Source organism: Rhodnius prolixus, unplaced genomic scaffold (assembly GCF_049639745.1).
Source record: "Rhodnius prolixus isolate KJV_2025 unplaced genomic scaffold, Rpr scaffold_2, whole genome shotgun sequence".
Classification (NCBI taxonomy): domain Eukaryota; kingdom Metazoa; phylum Arthropoda; class Insecta; order Hemiptera; family Reduviidae; genus Rhodnius; species Rhodnius prolixus.
The window spans coordinates 46,687,043-46,707,037 of NW_027411592.1; the positions used below are offsets into that span (position 1 = coordinate 46,687,043).

The window sequence follows — 19,995 nt, forward strand, 5'->3', positions numbered from 1 at the left end:
ACAATTTTGTTTTGGTATAATTCTTTAGTTGAAAAGTAACCACTTTGTTTTGTTTTTTCATTTTATCTTTTACTTTTTGTTTAGAAGTTAAAAATATTTCACGTCCCAGTTAGTAAAGTTTGTGGACCCGTCAGTCGAACTGTCTCCGGTCGATGGGTGTGTTTCAAGTTGACTGTTGAAGCAGGACAAGTTGGACTTTTGGGTATTGTTCTCTATAGACTGAGACAAACTTCTCTCTGGATATAAACTTAAAAGGTTGTTCAGTCAACCGTATTACACAATTTTCATAGTAAATAAAATATGTCGCGTGCATTTAATATGTATTATTATAATAATTATTATTATTTTCTTATTTCAGTTTTATTTGAATTGTTGTTTTACATTATTTATAGGTCAAAGTTAAAAAAAAAAAAAAATTGTATTAAAATGAAGTATTATGAAGTATCTACTAATTGGTTTCAAAATTCAGATTTGTTTTAGAAGTTGGTGAATGTAAGATGCTAATTGGGCGGTTATTTGATAGTTGATATCGTAGATTAACAATAGGCTGGCCGTTAATTAATATTGTATTGCATCCGACCATATTGCATTGTACTTCACCTCACTCTCTCAAGAGGAATATTCTGGGTAAAAAAAAACTGATTAATTGAACAGATAAATCCAATTTTTGTACTTCAAGTAATACGGAAGTACTTCACTAATTCAAACATTTCAGTTTTTCCCCGAAGTAATTTTGAGGTCTACTGAAAATTTGTAACGCATGGTCCGAGAAAAGGTTAACAGAAAATCACACAAAATAATAATAATAGCCGAAATAGCTGGTTCTGTTCTCGCTTTTGAGTTCCTAAGATTTTCACCAAATCCTGACCACTGGAAGTGCGACTTTGAGGAATCTTTGTATCCGTTTTATTCGCCATTTTTTCTTTCCCCCCCCCCCCAAAAAAAGCTGCCAACTGTTTCCTTTAACCTTCTAAAAGTGATTAACCACATAAATGCCTCTCAATTTATTTTTTTAGGAAACTTTTTCCTAGAAAAATGGAATATTATGGTGTCCTCAGAAAATTGCTAAATAAATTACTCTAAAAAGCTACAATATAATTTAGAATTTTACAATTTATGTGAAACTGAAGGACACTAAAAGATTTCTTTTTGCCTTTTTTTGGCATTTTGGCTTTCGTCATACAGCCAGCTTCGTCTAGGTGCTTATCACTAGAATATCACTCACTCTCCATTCTTACTTATAAAGACATTCGCTTCACACATTCATCCCTCTGCTATATACAACTATTTACATATACTGGATGGATCAGTACTCTATATTCCTACCATCCTTACAGCTTTCTTGCATTCATTCATTCTAAAAAGTTCTGCAAAAATTTAGAATTTGGAGCAAAATTAATTGACTAAAATCTAAGTGACTTAACCAAGTAGTTTTTTTTTTAATTTTTAGAAAGCAGCTCTTTATGCTTTACAATGTTTTACTTTACTTGGCGTAGTAACCGCGTCTTTATAATAAACAATCACTTTAATTTGAAATAGTTTAGTGAATAAAAATTATATTAGGGTTTTTTTCTGGGCGAAAGATGTCACTCAAAAGATGAAAATTTACTCTCTGATTGGTTGGGTGTGTTGCTGTGGTTTTGCATCATGGCTGGTTATATTTTGTTTTCTTTTAGGTTTTCCAAATGTCAATAGTTTTTCACGAACTAATTTGTTTACCATGAATACTTTGTAGATGCTCTCCATGGTTCATAATTCCCAAAACCGTTCTTCTTCTAATCCTTGACCCGCAAGTTGTCATTAACTTTGAACTAACCATGTTTTCGGTCTCTACGCTGATTCTCATCCTGTAACTTTCCAGTACGGTACTTTTTGGCCTCCATTCTTTTTTCCTGTAGCACAACATCCTTTACAAAAAGGAAATTGTTCTAAATTTAAAGGCTGTACATTTAAAACAGAGAATTGGGAGACATAACTTAGTTTTCATGAAACCTACATATCTCAGCCTTCTAAAACTCCGTCTGAATCCTCTTGAATGCACTTCTCGCTCCTCATCTACGTCTGCCGCATAACGCGGAAATGGCCTGTGGTCTCTTGACGTAAGTGTTTATTAAATTCATAATGAAAGGGTTTCACATATGGATGATTTTTTTTAACAAACTGAAACTAGTGATCTTATAAATTCTTCAACTTTATTGTTGTAGTTGTAAATATTACTGCCATAAATACAAATTGAACCGTAATAAAAGGAATATAGACATGAATTTAATTAAGAAATCATTTTTTAAATATCTGAATAAGTAAGGTAAGAATTGGGGAAATACTGCAGAATGTTCCTGTGATGTGGTCTACTTCGTGCTATAATACTGACCGCTTCGCACATAATTAATTGGTAAAGGAAAGATGAAATTAAACGTAACTCAATCATAGCACGTTGTCACCTTCCACAGACATCTTCTTAAATAATATTAAGTCCATAGAACTTTATTAACTTAATAATGTTAGTAGAGAGTTGAGATCTTAGCCCACACAGGTCAATGAAACCGATTTAACTGGTGATTCAAAAAATAGAAATTCATATTTCTATTCAATTTGAATGCAAAGTTTCGATGATGTTACTGGAGGTTGGTGTAGGAATTCGCTTGAAAGATATACTGGTTAAACGGAAACACTCCTAAAGATCTTGCAAGTTTACTTAGTGAGGAAGAAAGCCTTTCAAGAATAAGAGGGATCCAATTGCAAGTTACTTTTTAGCACCATACTCTAGCATACTTGAAGGGAAATTTTTTGTAAAGAAAATTGCTAATTAAAGCAATTATGAAGATCTGCGCATTTCTTGTTACTTGGTTGATTACTTCTCAATAATTTACACAATATTTCTTGGATAGTTGTGATTGGTTTGATTTTTAATTTTAGTTTGCCTATTGCTTTTCCCCACTTTTAGAATATTTTGATTAATTATAGAATGCATTGCGTTATAAGGCTTAATTAGCATCCTCTTCGAAACCATTACCAAGCCTAATATAAGTATCCTTTTAGAATTTGTCAAATGAAGGCTTTTCTTCTATATTTTCAGAGGATATAATTAAACATTACAAGGTACTTTTTTTGAAGAAATTTATCTACAAACATTTGCAATTGAATCATTTGCAGTGACACAAAAGAATTAGTTCAGTTTTTATTATCATTATTTTTTATTTAATGCTTGGATGGACTGGCGCAGAAATCCTTATTTGTGTAACAGCAGAAGAAGAAGCTTTGCAAAAAAAGGGAAAAATGATAGTTCCAACTAAAGAGAACATTCTCTAAAGCTACACATCGCTACTAACCTTGCCACAGTTAAACTGAAAAGTAGCTGAGATCGTCAGTACTTCCTGAAAAGACCGCATTCATATTAATACTATTTGTTAGGCTACAAACTTAACATTACCGCTTTTCGAGTCACAAGACTAACAAAGTAGTCTTACAATAATTATCAACTCTCTACTACCAAGCCTACAATATTTCATTCTTCTTTCAATACTTCATTCTTCAATTCAACGTTTACATTCTGGTGAATCATTCGCTCAGTTAAAAAAATTATGCAAACATAACCTTGAATGTTAATAATGATTGTTGGGAGAGGGCGGTTTGGGTGAACAGTAAAACTCTCAGATAGATAGCGTTAATACTCTATGCAATCTCCGTATGCTCATCTTAAAACCGATTCAAGTAAGATGGTAGGGTAATATACCCAAAATAATGCACAGTTTCGGCACCCATTAATTTGCTTGTACTGACCAACGGATTCATATTAAAACTGTCCGGTAGGACAGTTGTATAAGGGTTGACCATCAAAAACTGCACGAAAAAGTGTAACGTTGAAAAACACCCAACTTTGACAATTTTTTTCTCTTTTTCTATAAAAGATAAAATTCCCAAATTTTCTTTAAATTATAGGGCAAGTCCTCCTTTATAACTGTAATTTTTTTGTCAAGACCCAGATTTAATATATTAAGAGAAAAAAGTTACTGAAAATGAGCAAAAACGGCATTTTCAAAAATTGGTCTTGTTCTTGTTGTTGTTCTTCTTGTTGTTACCTTTTTTGTAAACAACGTAGCGCCTAAACGCGTGAACCGATTTTCATGAATAAGGTGTCATTCGTTTCGGAATTTTATGTAGATGTGCCTTTTGGGGGTCTCGACGCTGTACATCAAATGGGGGAGGAGTTAGCCCCATATATGTGAGGCCCCTTCTCAAAATTATTATTACTAATAACTCTGAAAATGTTAACCCGATTTTAATAAAATTTGGCAGGATGAAAGGTTTAGGGCACTCCTACGTAACATTTAAACGACGTTCTGCTCTTACCCTTATTAGGGGGAAGTATGGTAATCGTTTCAAATTATCGAAACGTGAACCGATTTTCATGAATAAAGTGTCATTCGAATCGAAATTTTGTACAGATTTGCACTTTAAAAGTCTCGTCGCTATGACTCATAAGGAGGGGAGTTTGCCCCACCCAAGTAAGGCCTTTTCTAATACTATTATTACCAATATTTCTATTACGCTTAGTTCGATTTGGATAAAATTTACCACGAAGAAGTGGTTAAAGCTCCTCTACGTGGCTGTGAAGTGCCACCATGCTCTTACACCTACTAAGAGGAAGTACTGCAATCGTTAAAATTATCAATGAGTGAACCTATTTACATCAATGAATTCGATTCAAAATATTTGCCTTTTAGGGAGAAGTACTGTAATCGCAGTTTATTTTTCTTACTCCTCTTAAAAGGAAGTACTGAAATCGCTTTTTAATTTTGCTATTTACGTACAAATATCTTCCTATTTTATTCAAAACGCTTTCTCTAAAAAATTGTTATTGAGGATGGTTTGGGGGACCGCAACTATAATCATTCTTTAAAAAGATCGCTCCAGTGGTAGTTACGGTTCGGACTTAACACCTTTTTAGGTTATAATGGTAGAATTTATTATTCCAAATTTTAATAAAATCTGTAAAGCAGATATGTAACTTTGCAAAACAGACAAAAAGGAAAATCTATCCAAAAAGTCCAAAAATCTCCTTAACAAAAACTTACAGTTTAAAATGTTAAGTATAAGGGTTGATTAAACGCCAAAAGGTACACAAATCAGCAAGTACCCAACATTTCATTAATACTTCATTAATATTTAAGTAATTTTACTGCATTAAATTTCATTTATTTTTTTGAATTTATTAGAGGTCACAGACCCTTATGCTGGCCAGTTCATTCATAATTTTTTTTTTTATTGATTTAAATCGCGTCAACATCTGAGGTTATTGGCGCCCGGAGTTTTTTTCAGTGCACTGCCGGCCTCCAGACAGTGTTCTCTCGTTACAGACAACACTGTCCATCACCGGCCAGTGAGCTGTAAGAAGCTCTTAGGAAGAGAAAATCTAAGGGTCAGCAGCTGGATTCGAACCCGGAACCTCCACGCGGGAATCCAATACGCTAACCGCATAGCTAATCCCTTCCCTTAGTTCATTCATAATATTTTATTTTTTGTTATAATTATGATAAAATGTATATTATGTCTTCGTAATTAAATAGGTACTTTATTATAGCTTTATTCCAAATTATTCTTCTGATTTATCTTTATTAGGCCCTTTATTCTGAGTAGTCACATATACATGCATGTTAAAATAGAAAAAGACAAAGTTAGAGTCGGCTACTGTTTAAATTTGAATCACGGATTTAAAACAATATTTCAGTCTAGAATTCTTCTTACCGAAGTATTTGTGAGTACAAATAACGCATAGGTAATATCCAGTAAATTATTCAACAATAATTATTCATTTCTCAATTGTAATTTAATGTAGTCCCTCTAATTTTACTTATAGTAGGTAAAATACTGGTATAATTAGCTGTCATAAAAATATGCATATCTTATATTCCAAATATATAACACTGCGGTAAGAATACCTAGATTGAGAATTGAAGAAAACTATATTATTTGCGATAAAGCCAGATTAATTATTACCTATTATTAAAAACGCTTGACTACTAAATAAAGTAACAATTGCTTTAATCGAATTACGAACTTAAACCGAAGATTTTTATTTAAAAATAAAAATAAATAAATAAAATAAACAAAATCATTGATGAATGTTGGTGCAAGCATTTTTGAAAAAAGTTTTTGAATTTTTTAACCTCATATTTTTTTTTATAAAGTTTTTTTTTTTAACCTGTGATTAATAGTTTGTTGATTAGATATTACAGTCAATCTAAGAAATAGTGTTCTATTTGAACAAATATTTTGTAGACGAAAATGGCCAGCATAAGGGTCTGTGACCTCTAATAAATTCAAAAAAATAAATGAAATTTAATGCAGTAAAATTACTTAAATATTAATGAAGTATTAATGAAATGTTGGGTACTTGCTGATTTGTGTACCTTTTGGCGTTTAATCAACCCTTATACTTAACATTTTAAACTGTTAATTTGCTTGTACTGACCAACGGATTCATATTGTTTACAAAGCATTGTTTTTTCATATTGTTTACAAAGCATTGTTTTTTCATATTGTTTACAAAGCATGGATAACAATCTCTGAAGATTTCAGCCCTGACGGACTCAACCTCCTTTAAGGCTCCATTATTGAAAGAGCTAAAGCTGCACCAAGTCATTGTATCTTTTGACGTGAATACCTCTTTAAATTTGCTGTCATATGGAGGCAATCCATAAAACCTAATGATAACAAAATCGGGGTATACAGTTTGGCATTATAGTTTCTACCACTGGATAGCTAAAGGATCAAAGAATTCATTGCGATAAGCGAGGACTGTGACGCATCGCGCCTGGTGGAGGGTGAAGCGCCGCCATTTTGAGATCATTTTGCTGCGTATCGAGATTTGCAATTAGTATAACTTTTGACTCGGAGATGCTACGATCTTAGTTTAATTTTTAATCGTCAGCTGTCGTCACAATCTATCGATTGTATATAAAACATTAGTGTAAAATAGTGACAGAATATAATAAGGTGTTAGAATAAAAATATATTATTAAAAATATATAATGTCGGCCTATAAGCGTCGAAAAGCCAAAACCAAATACACAGATCGTATACGGTTGGAAGGGGCTTCTCAAGAACAATCGAATGGTAAAAGTGGCAAAGCCGGTGGAGTCGCCATATATCGCAACATCCATTAGCTTCACTGATTGTAATAGAGTTAACATTGACATTGTGGAGATTTATTTGGAAATGAAAGACGCAAAAGCTGGTGATGTCTGTCTTGTAAACGTAAAGGCCAATGGCATCTTCAAATTCGTACTCGGGTGTGTGTGTGTATCCATCCGGGCACAGCGTTAGCAGAAATTAAACTCTATGTTACGATCGTTGTTAAAATATTCCAAATATTTTTATTATATTATTTAATTATTATTTTTTAAAGCAGGTTGTGCCTGAAAACAAAAGCGAGTTACTCAAGCTCCCTATTTTTTTTTTTTCTGTGATTGTGTATGTTTTTTGTGTATGAAGAGAAAAATATTGGTGGAACTAAATGGGAAATCCATCTCTGTTTGAGTGAAAAGTTTTATGGATGAATTTTCCTCACTCGACAACATTGTACAGTGTTTTTTTAACAAAGGGAATTATCGAAGCAAACAAATTGGTTTTATTACAGAACTTAGAGCTAGCTCTAAAACATAAAACTTACACCTGCAACAATTCCTCGGTCTCCTTGCACTCCTAGGACCATTAAACCTTTTATATCTTGTTATTTTTTTATTTACTTCTTTTTTTGTTTATATCTTTGTTTTTAGTTTTATTTCTGATTAACACTACTTTCGTTATTATGACATTAAAATAAATCTAGTATCAAAATACTCACTTATTTTTATTGCAATCGTTGCTGATCTTAGTGAAAAAATTTCGTCCTAACATTATTTATAACTAAAATTAAGTTGTAATCATTTTCAACCTAAAATGCGTAGAAGATTAGTTCTAATCTCTGGAATGCACCGCAACAGCATTCTCCGTCACTACTCGGAATTATTCTAACACATTTTAAGGTACCTTAATATTAATATTTGGAATGGAACCATTCTTAGTTCAACGGAGTAGTTTAGCTTCTTGCTGGAGAGTATTTTTACTCTCTAGTCTTAACGTTCTTCAGGTCTAAATGCCTGTCTTTGCAGAGCTAATTTGAACACTTTGGGATGTAGAGTGAGACATATGTTAACTCTAGCTAAGCAAACAAAAATTGTTAGTAAACTTACTACATTCATTTTTGGAAAAAAGCTAAAAAAACAAAATAATTCCTCCAAATGTTTTGTTTCAGTTGATGGATATGGGAACTTGATGTCCGCATTAGCCTAGTTTTTTATGTATCATAATTTAAGGAAATTTGATTTTTGTAAATCTTAATTATAGTTTTACAAAGAAAGGTCACAAAAAGTTTTTATGGAAATAATATATGCGCACATTTAAGAAATGGCTATATATTTTTCCAAAATAATTTGAAACCTTTCTGGCCCAAAGTTTTATAGAAAGTGAATACCAAAGGTGCTTTTTGGTGTGCCTTGAGGGGGTTGTGAAGTGGTCAAGAGAAAATAGCTAAACACTGGTTTCTAACAAAGAAAATATTCCCTAATTCAAGATACTTGAACCCAAATTGAACACATTCAAGAAGTCAACTCAGTAACGGTTGCCACCAATTATTGTTTCCAAATTTTGGTCTAAATTTAACAATATACTACATTTAGAGCTACATTATACAAGTTTTACCCATTATTTATCAAACCAATGTAATATTTATTTTAACTGTTCAACACAGATACAAAAATAATGAATACTATGTGTACATAAACAGAGGTCCAAATTTCAACTCATTAAAACTGTCCGGTAGGACAGTTGTATAAGGGTTGATCGTCAAAAACTGCACGAAAAAGCGTAACGTTGAAAAACACCCAACTTTGACAATTTTTTTCTCTTTTTCTATAAAAGATAAAATTCCCAAATTTTCTTTAAAATATAGGGCAAACCCTCCTTTATCACTGTAATTTTTTTGCAACAACCCAGATCTAATAGTTTTCGAGAAAAAAGTTGCCGAAAATGAGCAAAAACGGCATTTTCAGAAATTGTTGTTGTTCTTGTTCTTGTTCTTGTTCTTGTTCTTGTTCTTGTTCTTGTTCTTGTTACCTTTTTTGTAAACTGCGTAGCGCCTAAACGCGCGAACCGATTTTCATGAATGAGGTGTCATTCGATTCGGAATTTTATGTAGATGTGCCTTTTGGGGGTCTCGATGCTGTACATTGAATGGGAGAGGAGTTAGCCCCCTTTATGTAAAGCCCCCTCCAAAATTGTTATTACTAATTACTCTGTAAATCTTAGCCCGATTTTGATAAAATTTGGTAGGATGACAGGGTTAGGGCTCCCCTACGTAACATTAAAGCGACGATCTGCTCTTACACTTGTTAAGGGGAAGTATAGCAATCGTTTCAAATTATCGACAAGTGAACCGATTTTCATGAATGAAGTGTCAATCGAATCGAAATTTTGTACAGATTTGAACTTTAAAAGTCTCGACGCCGTGCCTCATAAGGAGGGGAGTTCGCCCCACCCAAATAAGGCCCATTCTAAAACTATTATTACCAATATTTCTATATCGCTTATGCCGATTTTGATAAAATTTAGCACGAAGAAGTGGTTAAAGCTCCTCTACGTGGGTGTGAAGTGCCTTCATGCTCTTACACCTACTAAGAGGAAGTATTGCAATCGATAAAATTATCACTGAGTGAACCGATTTACATCAATGAATTGTCGTTCGATTCAAAATCTTTGCTTCTCAGCCTTTTAGGGAGAAGTACTGTAATCGCAGTTTATTTTTCTTACTCCTCTTAAAAGGAAGTACTTAAATCGCAATTTAATTTTGCTATTTACGTACAAATACCTTCCTATTTTATTCAAAACGCTTTCTCAAAAAAGTTGTTATTGAGGATGGCAACTATAATCATTCTTTAAAAATATCTCTCCAATGGTAGTTATGGTTCCGACTTAACACCTTATCAGGTTATAATGATAGAATTGCTTATTCTAAATTTTAAAAAAATCTGTGAAGCAGATAAGTAACTTTGTAAAATAGACAAAAAGGAAAATCTATCCAAAAGGTACAAAAATCTCTTTAACAAAAACTTACAGTTTAAAAAGTTAAGTATAAGGGTTGATTAAACGCCAAAAGGTACACAAATCAGCAAGTACCCAACATTTCATTAATACTTCATTGATATTATTTAAGTAATTTTACTGCATTAATTTTCATTAATATTTTTTAGAATTCATTAGATGTCACAGACCCTTATGCTGGCCAGTTCATTCATAATATTTTTTTGTTATAATTATGATAAAATGTATATTATAACTTCGTTATTAAATAGGTACTTTATTTTAAGTGTATTCCAAATTATTCTTCTGATTTATCTTTAATATGCTTTATTCTGAAGTTGTCACATATATGTTCATGCATGTTAAAGTAGAAAAAGACAAAGTTAGAGTCGGCTACTGATTAAATTTGAATCTCGGAGGATTTAAAACAATATTTTAGTATTGAATTCGTCTTACCGAAATATTCGTGAGCACAAATAACACACAGTTAATAACAAGTAGATTGTGCAACAATAATTATTCATTTCTCAATTGTAATTTAATTTAGTCCCCCTAATTTTATTTATGCATATTTTATTTATTTTATATTACATATATACCTAGAAGAATACCTAGATTGAGAATGTAATTGAAGAAAACTATATTATTTGCGGATAAAGCCAGATTAATTATTACCTATTATTATAAACGTTTGACTACTACATAAAGTAACAATTACATTAATCGAAGAATGAACTTATATATTTTTGTTTAAAAATAAAAATAAATAAATAAAATAAGCAAAATCATTGATGTATGTTGGTGTAAGCATTTTTTAAAAACAGTTTTTGAATTTTTAGCCTCATATTTTTTATGATTTTTTTTTTAACCTGTGATTAATAGTTTGATTATTATAGATAAATAGATACTACAATCAATCTACAGTGCTACTTGAACATATATTTTGTAGATGAAAATGGCCAGCATAAGGGTCTGTGACATCTAATGAATTCTAAAAAATATTAATGAAAATTAATGCAGTAAAATTACTTAAATAATATCAATGAAGTATTAATGAAATGTTGGGTACTTGCTGATTTGTGTACCTTTTGGCGTTTAATCAACCCTTATACTTAACTTTTTAAACTGTAAGTTTTTGTTAAAGAGATATATAATATAAATAATGTTTTTTTGATGTATTAGTGTGAAGTTCATTTATTTATTTACATCATTGTCTGCCTTGCTAAATAATTAACTGTTGTTTGTTGATCCTGATGACAAAGGCTCTCTCTTCCACTGCCATGCTAATGAGCCTGGTTAGTTCACAATGGGGCGGTTGGTACCCCTGTATTCACTCTCACACACGGCCGTGTTCCTATCATTCACTTATTCAGTGTCACTCTTCACGAATATCATGTGCGTGTGGGCCAATGCTGCTGGCATTACCGTCCTCCTACTCGCATGGCCACAACCAACCCGTCGTCTATCCATCCCTATTTACATCTACTCCAAACCAACATGCACGCATGTTACCAACCTTGGTACAATTAATTTACAAATACAAATATCACTTTTTTTTTTATTTAGTCAGCAATATCCATTTTCATACTAATTGTACTGGCGGGTAAACAATACACGCGCTACTATATTACACTGTATTATATAAAACAATAGGGTTTTGTGCCTTCATTAATTCTATTAAATCTCTTGGAAAAAAAAAAAAAGTAAATAAATATTATACAAAAAATGTTAAAAATAAAATTAGCAACTACTTAATTCATGCGGGCTTTACACCTTGCTGCTTGTTAGTTATCGTGGGCGGAGCACCAGTTAACACATTTTTATATAGTTCTCTTACCAGGTACCAGTAAAACCAGGATCCGAATCTTCCGTTTGCCGAAAGTGAACGATACTTTTTACCTTCCACTTTATTACATATGTACATTTTTTAATCTTCTTCACATTGCTGAGTGAGTGAAAGATGAGTTCACATTTCGGGATCCATCTTCTAAATAACTGTGATCTGTTCTTTTTAGTTAGGCTACTTCTTTAGCTATTTTTTAATCTCATCTTTTAATATTGTTTTCCAAGACCATCTGATTCTTGGGACTTTATTTTCTTCAATTAATCAGTTTTATCCTTTAAATCGTTACAAATATTTGTTTCTTTAATAAATATGGCTTTGCTCAAACGCTAAAGAGTCACATAACATTTGACTTAAATTCTCTTTGTTGTAATGATAAAAATTGTAATAGATATCTGAATAACTCATTATTATTAGATAATACAGAGTTATAATTAATGGAGCACGCTTCATATTATTAAGTTAAACATTGAGTAAATTAAATTGAGTTAAATATTAAGTTAACTCAGAGTACGTCATACTGCGAGCAGATCATCATCATAACTAACTCCTCAACTTGGACATAACGGACTAAGTACCTTATTTATGTAAGCCGTACTATGATATATGTACTATGGGGTTAGATCGGATTCTACGCAAAGTTGATACTTCTATCTAACTAACTCGGAGTTGATATTGTAAGCTAGGAAGCATTGATTAAATTTTGGAAACGCATTTTGTCCATACCATTTCAATTGCTTGATTTAAACAAAAAACAAAAAATCCATAAGCTAAGACAGTATACATCATCCATTTTTTAGTTTAAATCAAAATTACTTAAATTACCCAATTTCAGCCACTACCTTCAAAGTTATAAAACTTGTCCTGTTTAAATCACCAACCACACGTTACTCAGGCAGTTCTAGTGTATTATTTATAAGCGCAGCCTCAACTGATTTCGCCATATATCAAAATACCCGTCACACACCCCCCTAACTTGCCTTCCTTAGCACCCATATAGTAGTAGTAGGGCATCATGGATTTATAACATTCCCTTATTTCGTGTTCTCATATCCAGGGATTATGGAACACATGGTCGGAGTACAGAGAAAGCGTTCTTCTCTTTACCTACCCACCAACAGCCTAAACTATAAATCTGTCCTGGTGAACTCTTCACGTGCCCACTAACGCGCCATCTCATGCTAGCGGGGATACCTTACCTACATTTAGGAGCTCTTGCTGGTAACCGTCAAATTTTACCACCTACTATTTCCGCTTGCTAACAATTCTGTTCAAGGATTAATAAAGCTATAATAAATAATTTAACTTATTTCCGTTTTTATAACAGGATAGAAGTGTCATTCTTCATTTTATGGTTTAATCATAACTTCTTGAAGTCTCCGTTTATCCTGCAGGATAAAATTGTTCTAAACCTTCAAAGAGACAAGCTAGAAATCTTCAGTTAAGGCAAAATGGCGGAAACTAGCACAATACGATGACTCCATTTGCTGTATATTCTCGTATGATCCTTAGAACAAAAACTACACTCGAAACAAATGCCTTATCTACTAATTTAATATCATATGTAGTCTGCTAGATTAAAAAAAGTTTTATAATTCTAAAATTGAATGCAGCAGATAACATGTTAACAATAATTCAAGATTAGGCCTCGCCTTTAGGGTGGCTAATCTATAGATCAACCCGTACGAGCTTCCTTCTTCTAGTTTCTGGGATTCAAACCCACAAGAGAAGAAATAACGTTAAATAACCTCCTTCATTTCTTCGAGACCCGTATGTAATCTTAGTTCTGTTTGCAGGTATTTTCCAAGGCAAGAATATGGTTCAGCATTGGTGGTTCAGTATTCAGTGGCAGGTCTGTCAGTTATTCCTATATGCCAGACAAAGTCTTGGAGAATGCCAGAAATGTAACAATCCATCTTCGGAATCATCTGGCTAAGTATGTCAAATTGCAGCTATATTTTGCATCAAAATGGATTATGATTAGTGAAGTCACCTTTGAATCTGGTGAGTATTAATAATTTTTTTGAGTAATTACCTATAAGTATTGTTTAATTTCAGCAAGGTTAACAGAAAGCAACAAATTATATTTCATATTGAATGTGTTTGTATGAGTGTTCCCAGGCACTGACCTTGTTTTCCGGAGATTTCGTACTTGAAATGCAACATTTTTAAAGACATGCATCGAATAATAACTTCCTAGTTTAGTAGAGCATGTTTAAATGCTTCAACAAACTATGCAGTTGTCCTCTGTTAGTATCGCTAAAGGAGGACGCTCCAACCACAGGAACAAAACTATCACCTATCTCGCAACAAAGATACCAGTATTATTTTTTTCCCTAATGATTTAAGGTGCGTCAACATCTAAGGAGCTTTTACCAGTGCAGTGCCGGCCTCCGGACAGAGTCCTCTCGCTACAGACAACACTGCCCATCACCGGACAGTGAGCTGCAAGAAGCTCCTAGAAAAAGAAAATCTAAGGGTCAGCAGCTGGATTCGAACTTGTTATCTCCGCGCGGGAATCCAATATGCTAACCGCAAAGCTAATCCCTTCCCTTATTATGTTATTATTTATTATTTTTCAGGCTTTTTTAACTTTTATAATGGATACCTCAAAGCCCGAGTGATCTGGGAGGAACTTCACTAATTAACTAACCGGTCCCGGTCATGACGGATAACCGAGACTCCACTGTAACTGCAATAACCAAAAACCTTCATCCTTACTTCATCCAAAAATTAATTCAAAATTTACATTTTCTTTTTTTCTGAGTGGCTGATAGATCTATCCAAGACAATAGAGAAATTATTGCCAGATTCAGTCCTTTTTTTTAAATTTGTTTTTGGCCAAGCTTTTTATCTGGGGACTGTCATCTTCAGGGCTGTGAAATTCGAGTATATCTGTCAGGATTGATTGCGTTTGCGTTCAGCATTAAACATTTTATAGTCAGATTAATTAATTTTTACCACCGAGCTTACTAAGAAAACAAGACGGTTTCTGTAAAGTTTAACCAAAGCAGCCTATTCTATTAGACATCTTAAATCTTGTTAAACTCAAATGTAATGAAGTCTGACAAATATGATACACCATGAAGATGACTTAGTTCCTAGGTCGAAAGCTTGGGACAGGGAAAAAAAAATTGCAATATCTCTTTTCTTTCTGTACTTCAGTATTTACTTCACTTTACAATATTTAATTTTGCTCATTGAAAATTGTCCCTTTTCCAGTACGTGGAGTATTTACTTTACAAATGGTTTCTTTACAAAGTTTACAAACAAAACAAAACAAAAAAAATCTTGTTTACAATTATGACAATCAATAATTCATTGATACAATTATTTCAGAACCGATTGACGCAAATTTGACAGAAGAAGTAGATGCCACATTGGCCGAAGAAGAAATCATCATAAGATCTGGAGGAGTTCATGACAGTATGTGGGATAGTTACGAAACTAGTGAGTATAGTTATTATTTTTGTTTATTGTTAATTGTAATACCTTGCAGCGTTTTACATCGAGAACGTAGGAATCGTTAGCCATTTAAATCAGGAATGTGCAACCATTTTTTTTACAACGGGCCAGATACAAATTTAAAAATGTTGTGCGGGCCGCCTAAAATATAATACTCAACAAAAACAAAAATGTGGACATTACAGAAATAAAGATGTAATTCAATTCAGTTTCAAACAAACTTTATTCTTTAGATTTATGGATAAAAATTATTGTTATTGTTAGAAAAAGATTACGTTATTGCATATTTAATGGGAACTTTGGTGTAGTGTCTCTATACTACAGTTATGGAAAGTAATTACACTTAATAAAAACAAGGCGTTACTTCTTTCAAATGCTGAATCGAACTGCCTAAATCTTATTTATTTAACATTATTATAAACAGAAAATAATAATTATCATATGTATAAAATAGAAGAAAATATATAGTCCCATATGGGAGTTGAATTCTTTAGAGTGCTGCCGCCACATTTGGCATTGATTTTTAGCGACTAATTCGTCTGTATTTGGTGGATATAGACGATATAGCAACTCGCTAGCAACTTTCTAAACGAACATCGCTTAATCTAGATCGGCGATCGCTTTTAATTATTTTCATTGAGAAAAAAATAATTGTTCGTAAACATATGTGCTCCCCAAAAAGTGTCATTATATGCTGTGCATGTGCGATTAATCTTGGGAATTTTTCTGGATTGATGTAATTTTGATAAAAATTGATGAATGTCCAACATTTTGAAATTTATTTTTTTTTGGCCTGTGTCATTTTGAAAATCTATTAATTCCATTTGTAAATCATCTGGAACCAAATGCTGCCGAGGCGTTTTCAGAGTATCAGGGAGAACTGAGAGCAGTGCTTGATTCGGTATTTCTCCCAAGTTGAACCAACCCAAAATCTCCCACTATAAACTGCGAGATATTTATGTTAAAAAGTTACAAATTACTGTAATTTTATTATTAATGTTTATTTTATTTTATTTTACTATAAATTTTTATGAAACTCTTAAGAAAGTGTGGTGGGCCAGCTGTTTGCTCATCCCTGTTTAAATATTATTTCAATTAAAGTTTTGCTTTATTTAATTCCATTAGAAATGTCTTTAAATGCAGTCAATCACCTGAGTTGCAGAACTTTATGATGTATATCTTAATTATTTCACAATTGCATGTTCTGATACATGCAAGTATTTCTTTCCAGATAGAAAGAAAGTTGATTGTAAAGGTGATTTTGTCCTATTCAGCCAAAAACTTTACAGAGGAGATTACATTATGGTTATGGTTGTAACTGATGCAATTCTCAAAATCTGGATTAAAAAAACAAAAAACAACCTAACTGCCAGACAAAAAACCTTCTCCTCTTAATTTGTCCAATAATTAAACCCCAGTTCAAAATATCTTCTCGGTTTTTTCAATGAATGAGCTTTCCAACAATATGAAAATCTCTAAAACTGAACATTTACATTGCTAGAAATATTGGTTCACATAAAACATGAGAAAATTCGGAAATTTATTTCATGATAAATTGCTATAAAGATAATAAAGGCACATAGTTTATATACTAATCAAAAACTTATAAGCGAACTAAATTTAACCTAACTAGCCAATAGAGGTGTGTTTTATGTAAAATATTGGATACGCATAATTCATCACGTAACTTAGTTTTCATAACTTTAAACTTTTATGACACTATCTGCCCAACTTTTTTAACAAATTACTATTTAATCTAATTTTGAAGCAAACTTTATTTAACAAGATAATTATAAAGTGCATTCAAGCTGTAGATAAATTGAATATAATTGAAGTTTAGACTTTGAAGTTCTATAAATTATTATTTTATTTGTATGACGTTTTTCAGCTTTGAATGGCTTTATTTAATTATATATATGTATGGGTAATATGAGAGTGTGGTTAAGGCTTTGTTTTCCGCGTAGCTGGGCTTGAGTCGTCATAATTCCTAGTCTAGTTCCTTCAACGGGGCGACTTTTCTTAATTATTAACATTATTTTATGTGGTTCCATTCCAGTGTCACTACTCCTGTGTTCCTTTTCTTCTTAAAATACCAAAACAAACATTATCTGCTGTCCCAAAGGCGATAAAATTCTTACAACTCATCACTTGCTGAGGTATAACCTAGATTTCCAACTTGAGTGCAGTAAATCCATTTTACTTCTTAGCAGGAGTAGATGGCATCCAATTGATACAAGTTCATGAGGTTTTCGAAGAATAATTGAAAAGATTATAATGTTATTACAGCCTTTTCTCAAAATGAGTTAGCTGTAAGATGCCCTATACATTTGTGGATAGGCTATCATGATCCTCTCCTTATTACTTATCAAATTCATAGGACGATCTACTTAATAAATTTGATAAATGGGAATCGTCTCATCGTTTCAAATCTTACTGCCAGACCACTCATCAAGGATTTTTGTGCTTTTCTAAACCAATGACCACGATACCCTTACGCTTGATTTCCATTGTTATTTCAAGAATACCTATATCTCACAGAATTCACACATTGGCTGAATCTTAGTGGGATGAAATCTCCGACGAGTTGGACCAAGGAGATTAAATCAGAAGATAACCCAAATTTATAGTGCGAATAAAATCAGATTAGAAAAGGTTTTTTCAAAATAGTAAATCTCCTCTGATTTCGGTTATTTTCATACTGAGAGAGGGCGTACGCTAAGATGGTTTTCTACTTCTTCCTCATATTTAACTATTTCATTTATACAGGTGTTCATTTTAAGACGGCTCAAATGCATTTCATGCTTAAACCGTTAATCTCAGCAAAAAATGGTAGAGGAAAAATTTGTTGCCTGTCATATCTAGTTTCAGAATATGTGACTTGATTTTAGATTCCTGCCCGAATATGCGGCTGATGCGCGACCAAAAATGAGGGTTCGCAGTTGACCCCCATTTTCATATACGTTCATAGTTTTAAAGAGTATAAAAAGTTATGAAAAGAAAGATAATTTTACATCTGTTACAAACAAGAAGGTTTATTAATTATTTGGTAATTTTGAGAGAGTTGCGTTTAATTACCTCTCCCAAAATTACCAAATAATTATTAAACCTTCTTGTTTGTAACAGATATAAAATTAATTTTTAGCCATTTTGTGTATGCTTGAGAACATCTACAACTTTTAACATTTGATTTTTCTTAGAAAAATCACACGGAAAACGACTTATTTCCCGATATTAAGAAAAATACTAGCTTTACTGCCTTGGCAATACTTTCAGAAGAAAGGGGATGAAAAAAATACATAAAAATGACCTATCGTGTGCTCTTCTTACTCTTTGATAACAAGTTAAAAAATTGAAATATGATTAATAAATACCAGATTTTGAAATGGCCTAGCACCTTTAATTTTGAAGATATCGAATTGAGGTTTCCGGTTTCTTTCATAACTTTTTATACTCTTTAAAACATGAAAAATGGGGGTCAACTGTGTACGCGTCAGCCGCGTATGCAGGAAGAAATCTAAAATCAACATATTCTGCAACAGGCAACAAATTTTTCCTCTACCATTTTTTAAATCATATTAACGGTTTAAGCATGAAATGCATTTGAACTGTCTTAAAATGAACATCCAGTTTTTACGAGATTTAAAGTATATCTCAAAAAAAAAAGTTGTGATTCTTTAAATTTAAGTCCCTCCCACCGTCGCTTCTCATGGAATAAATAAAAAGCGTTGTGACAGGAGCTTTGCATTAATGTTATAAAAAGATTGATCCATTAAGGTAGTGTTTTTGTTTGTCTTTAAAAAAAATTAAGGTGCATCAATATCCATAGGTCATCGACGCCCGAGGCCCTTCAGTGCGTTATCTCCGGATTGAGATTTGCAACCTCCAAATTCATTACTTACCATTAATATTAGACTAATAATATTCTTATTCAGTAAACTTATATCCAGTTTGAGAACGTAGGCGTTTCAGTTTTTGCATTGATCGTAATTAAGGTAAACTTGTTAATTGTTATTAAGGACAACATTAATAAATTTACTGGTTATTACTTAGAATGTTGTTGTTTCAACTGTTTTTAGCTTATAATTATGGCAAAATTATGGATAATTTAATATAAACAGTGTTAATTAAAGTTAATTACAGTTGTTGTATTAATAGCTATAGTTTCTTTAATTGAATTTAAAATACTACTGTTTGTAAATTTACAGTCGCTGCGCCAACTGAAGAGAATGGTTATGTTGAGGTGGTTATTGGAGTATTGACCGCTGTTATGTTATTATTGCTTGGAGTTTTTGTCATCATTCTAGTGCTAAGTAGAAGGCAAAAACTACAAGGTTCGCCTACAACAATATTACGTAATCCATTTGGCGTCACAATAAATATGAAGGTAATTGACAAAATCAGTTTTTAATCGTATTATTTTGTTCTTCCATATCACATAAAATTTAAAACTTTAACAACAGCAAGTATTTAAATTTAACATTTTTGTATAATTAAAAAAACTTAGGTGGTTTTTGTTTATTGATTGATTTCATTTAACAAAACTAAATGAAAAAATAGTTCTTTTTATA

General features: G+C 32.3%; 1 protein-coding gene across 4 annotated transcripts in view; it reads left to right on the forward strand.

Moving 5' to 3' along the window:
* LOC141449757 (discoidin domain-containing receptor 2-like) overlaps positions 1-19,995 on the forward strand; it is a 471,131-nt gene that overhangs the window by 429,379 nt on the left and 21,757 nt on the right. For all 4 annotated transcript variants that reach the window (XM_074119492.1, XM_074119490.1, XM_074119491.1 and 1 more), the window contains 3 exons: positions 13,759-13,966; positions 15,302-15,412; positions 19,633-19,811. In XM_074119492.1, the coding sequence (XP_073975593.1) occupies positions 13,759-13,966; positions 15,302-15,412; positions 19,633-19,811 (498 nt within the window). The remainder of the gene's footprint in view (positions 1-13,758; positions 13,967-15,301; positions 15,413-19,632; positions 19,812-19,995) is intronic.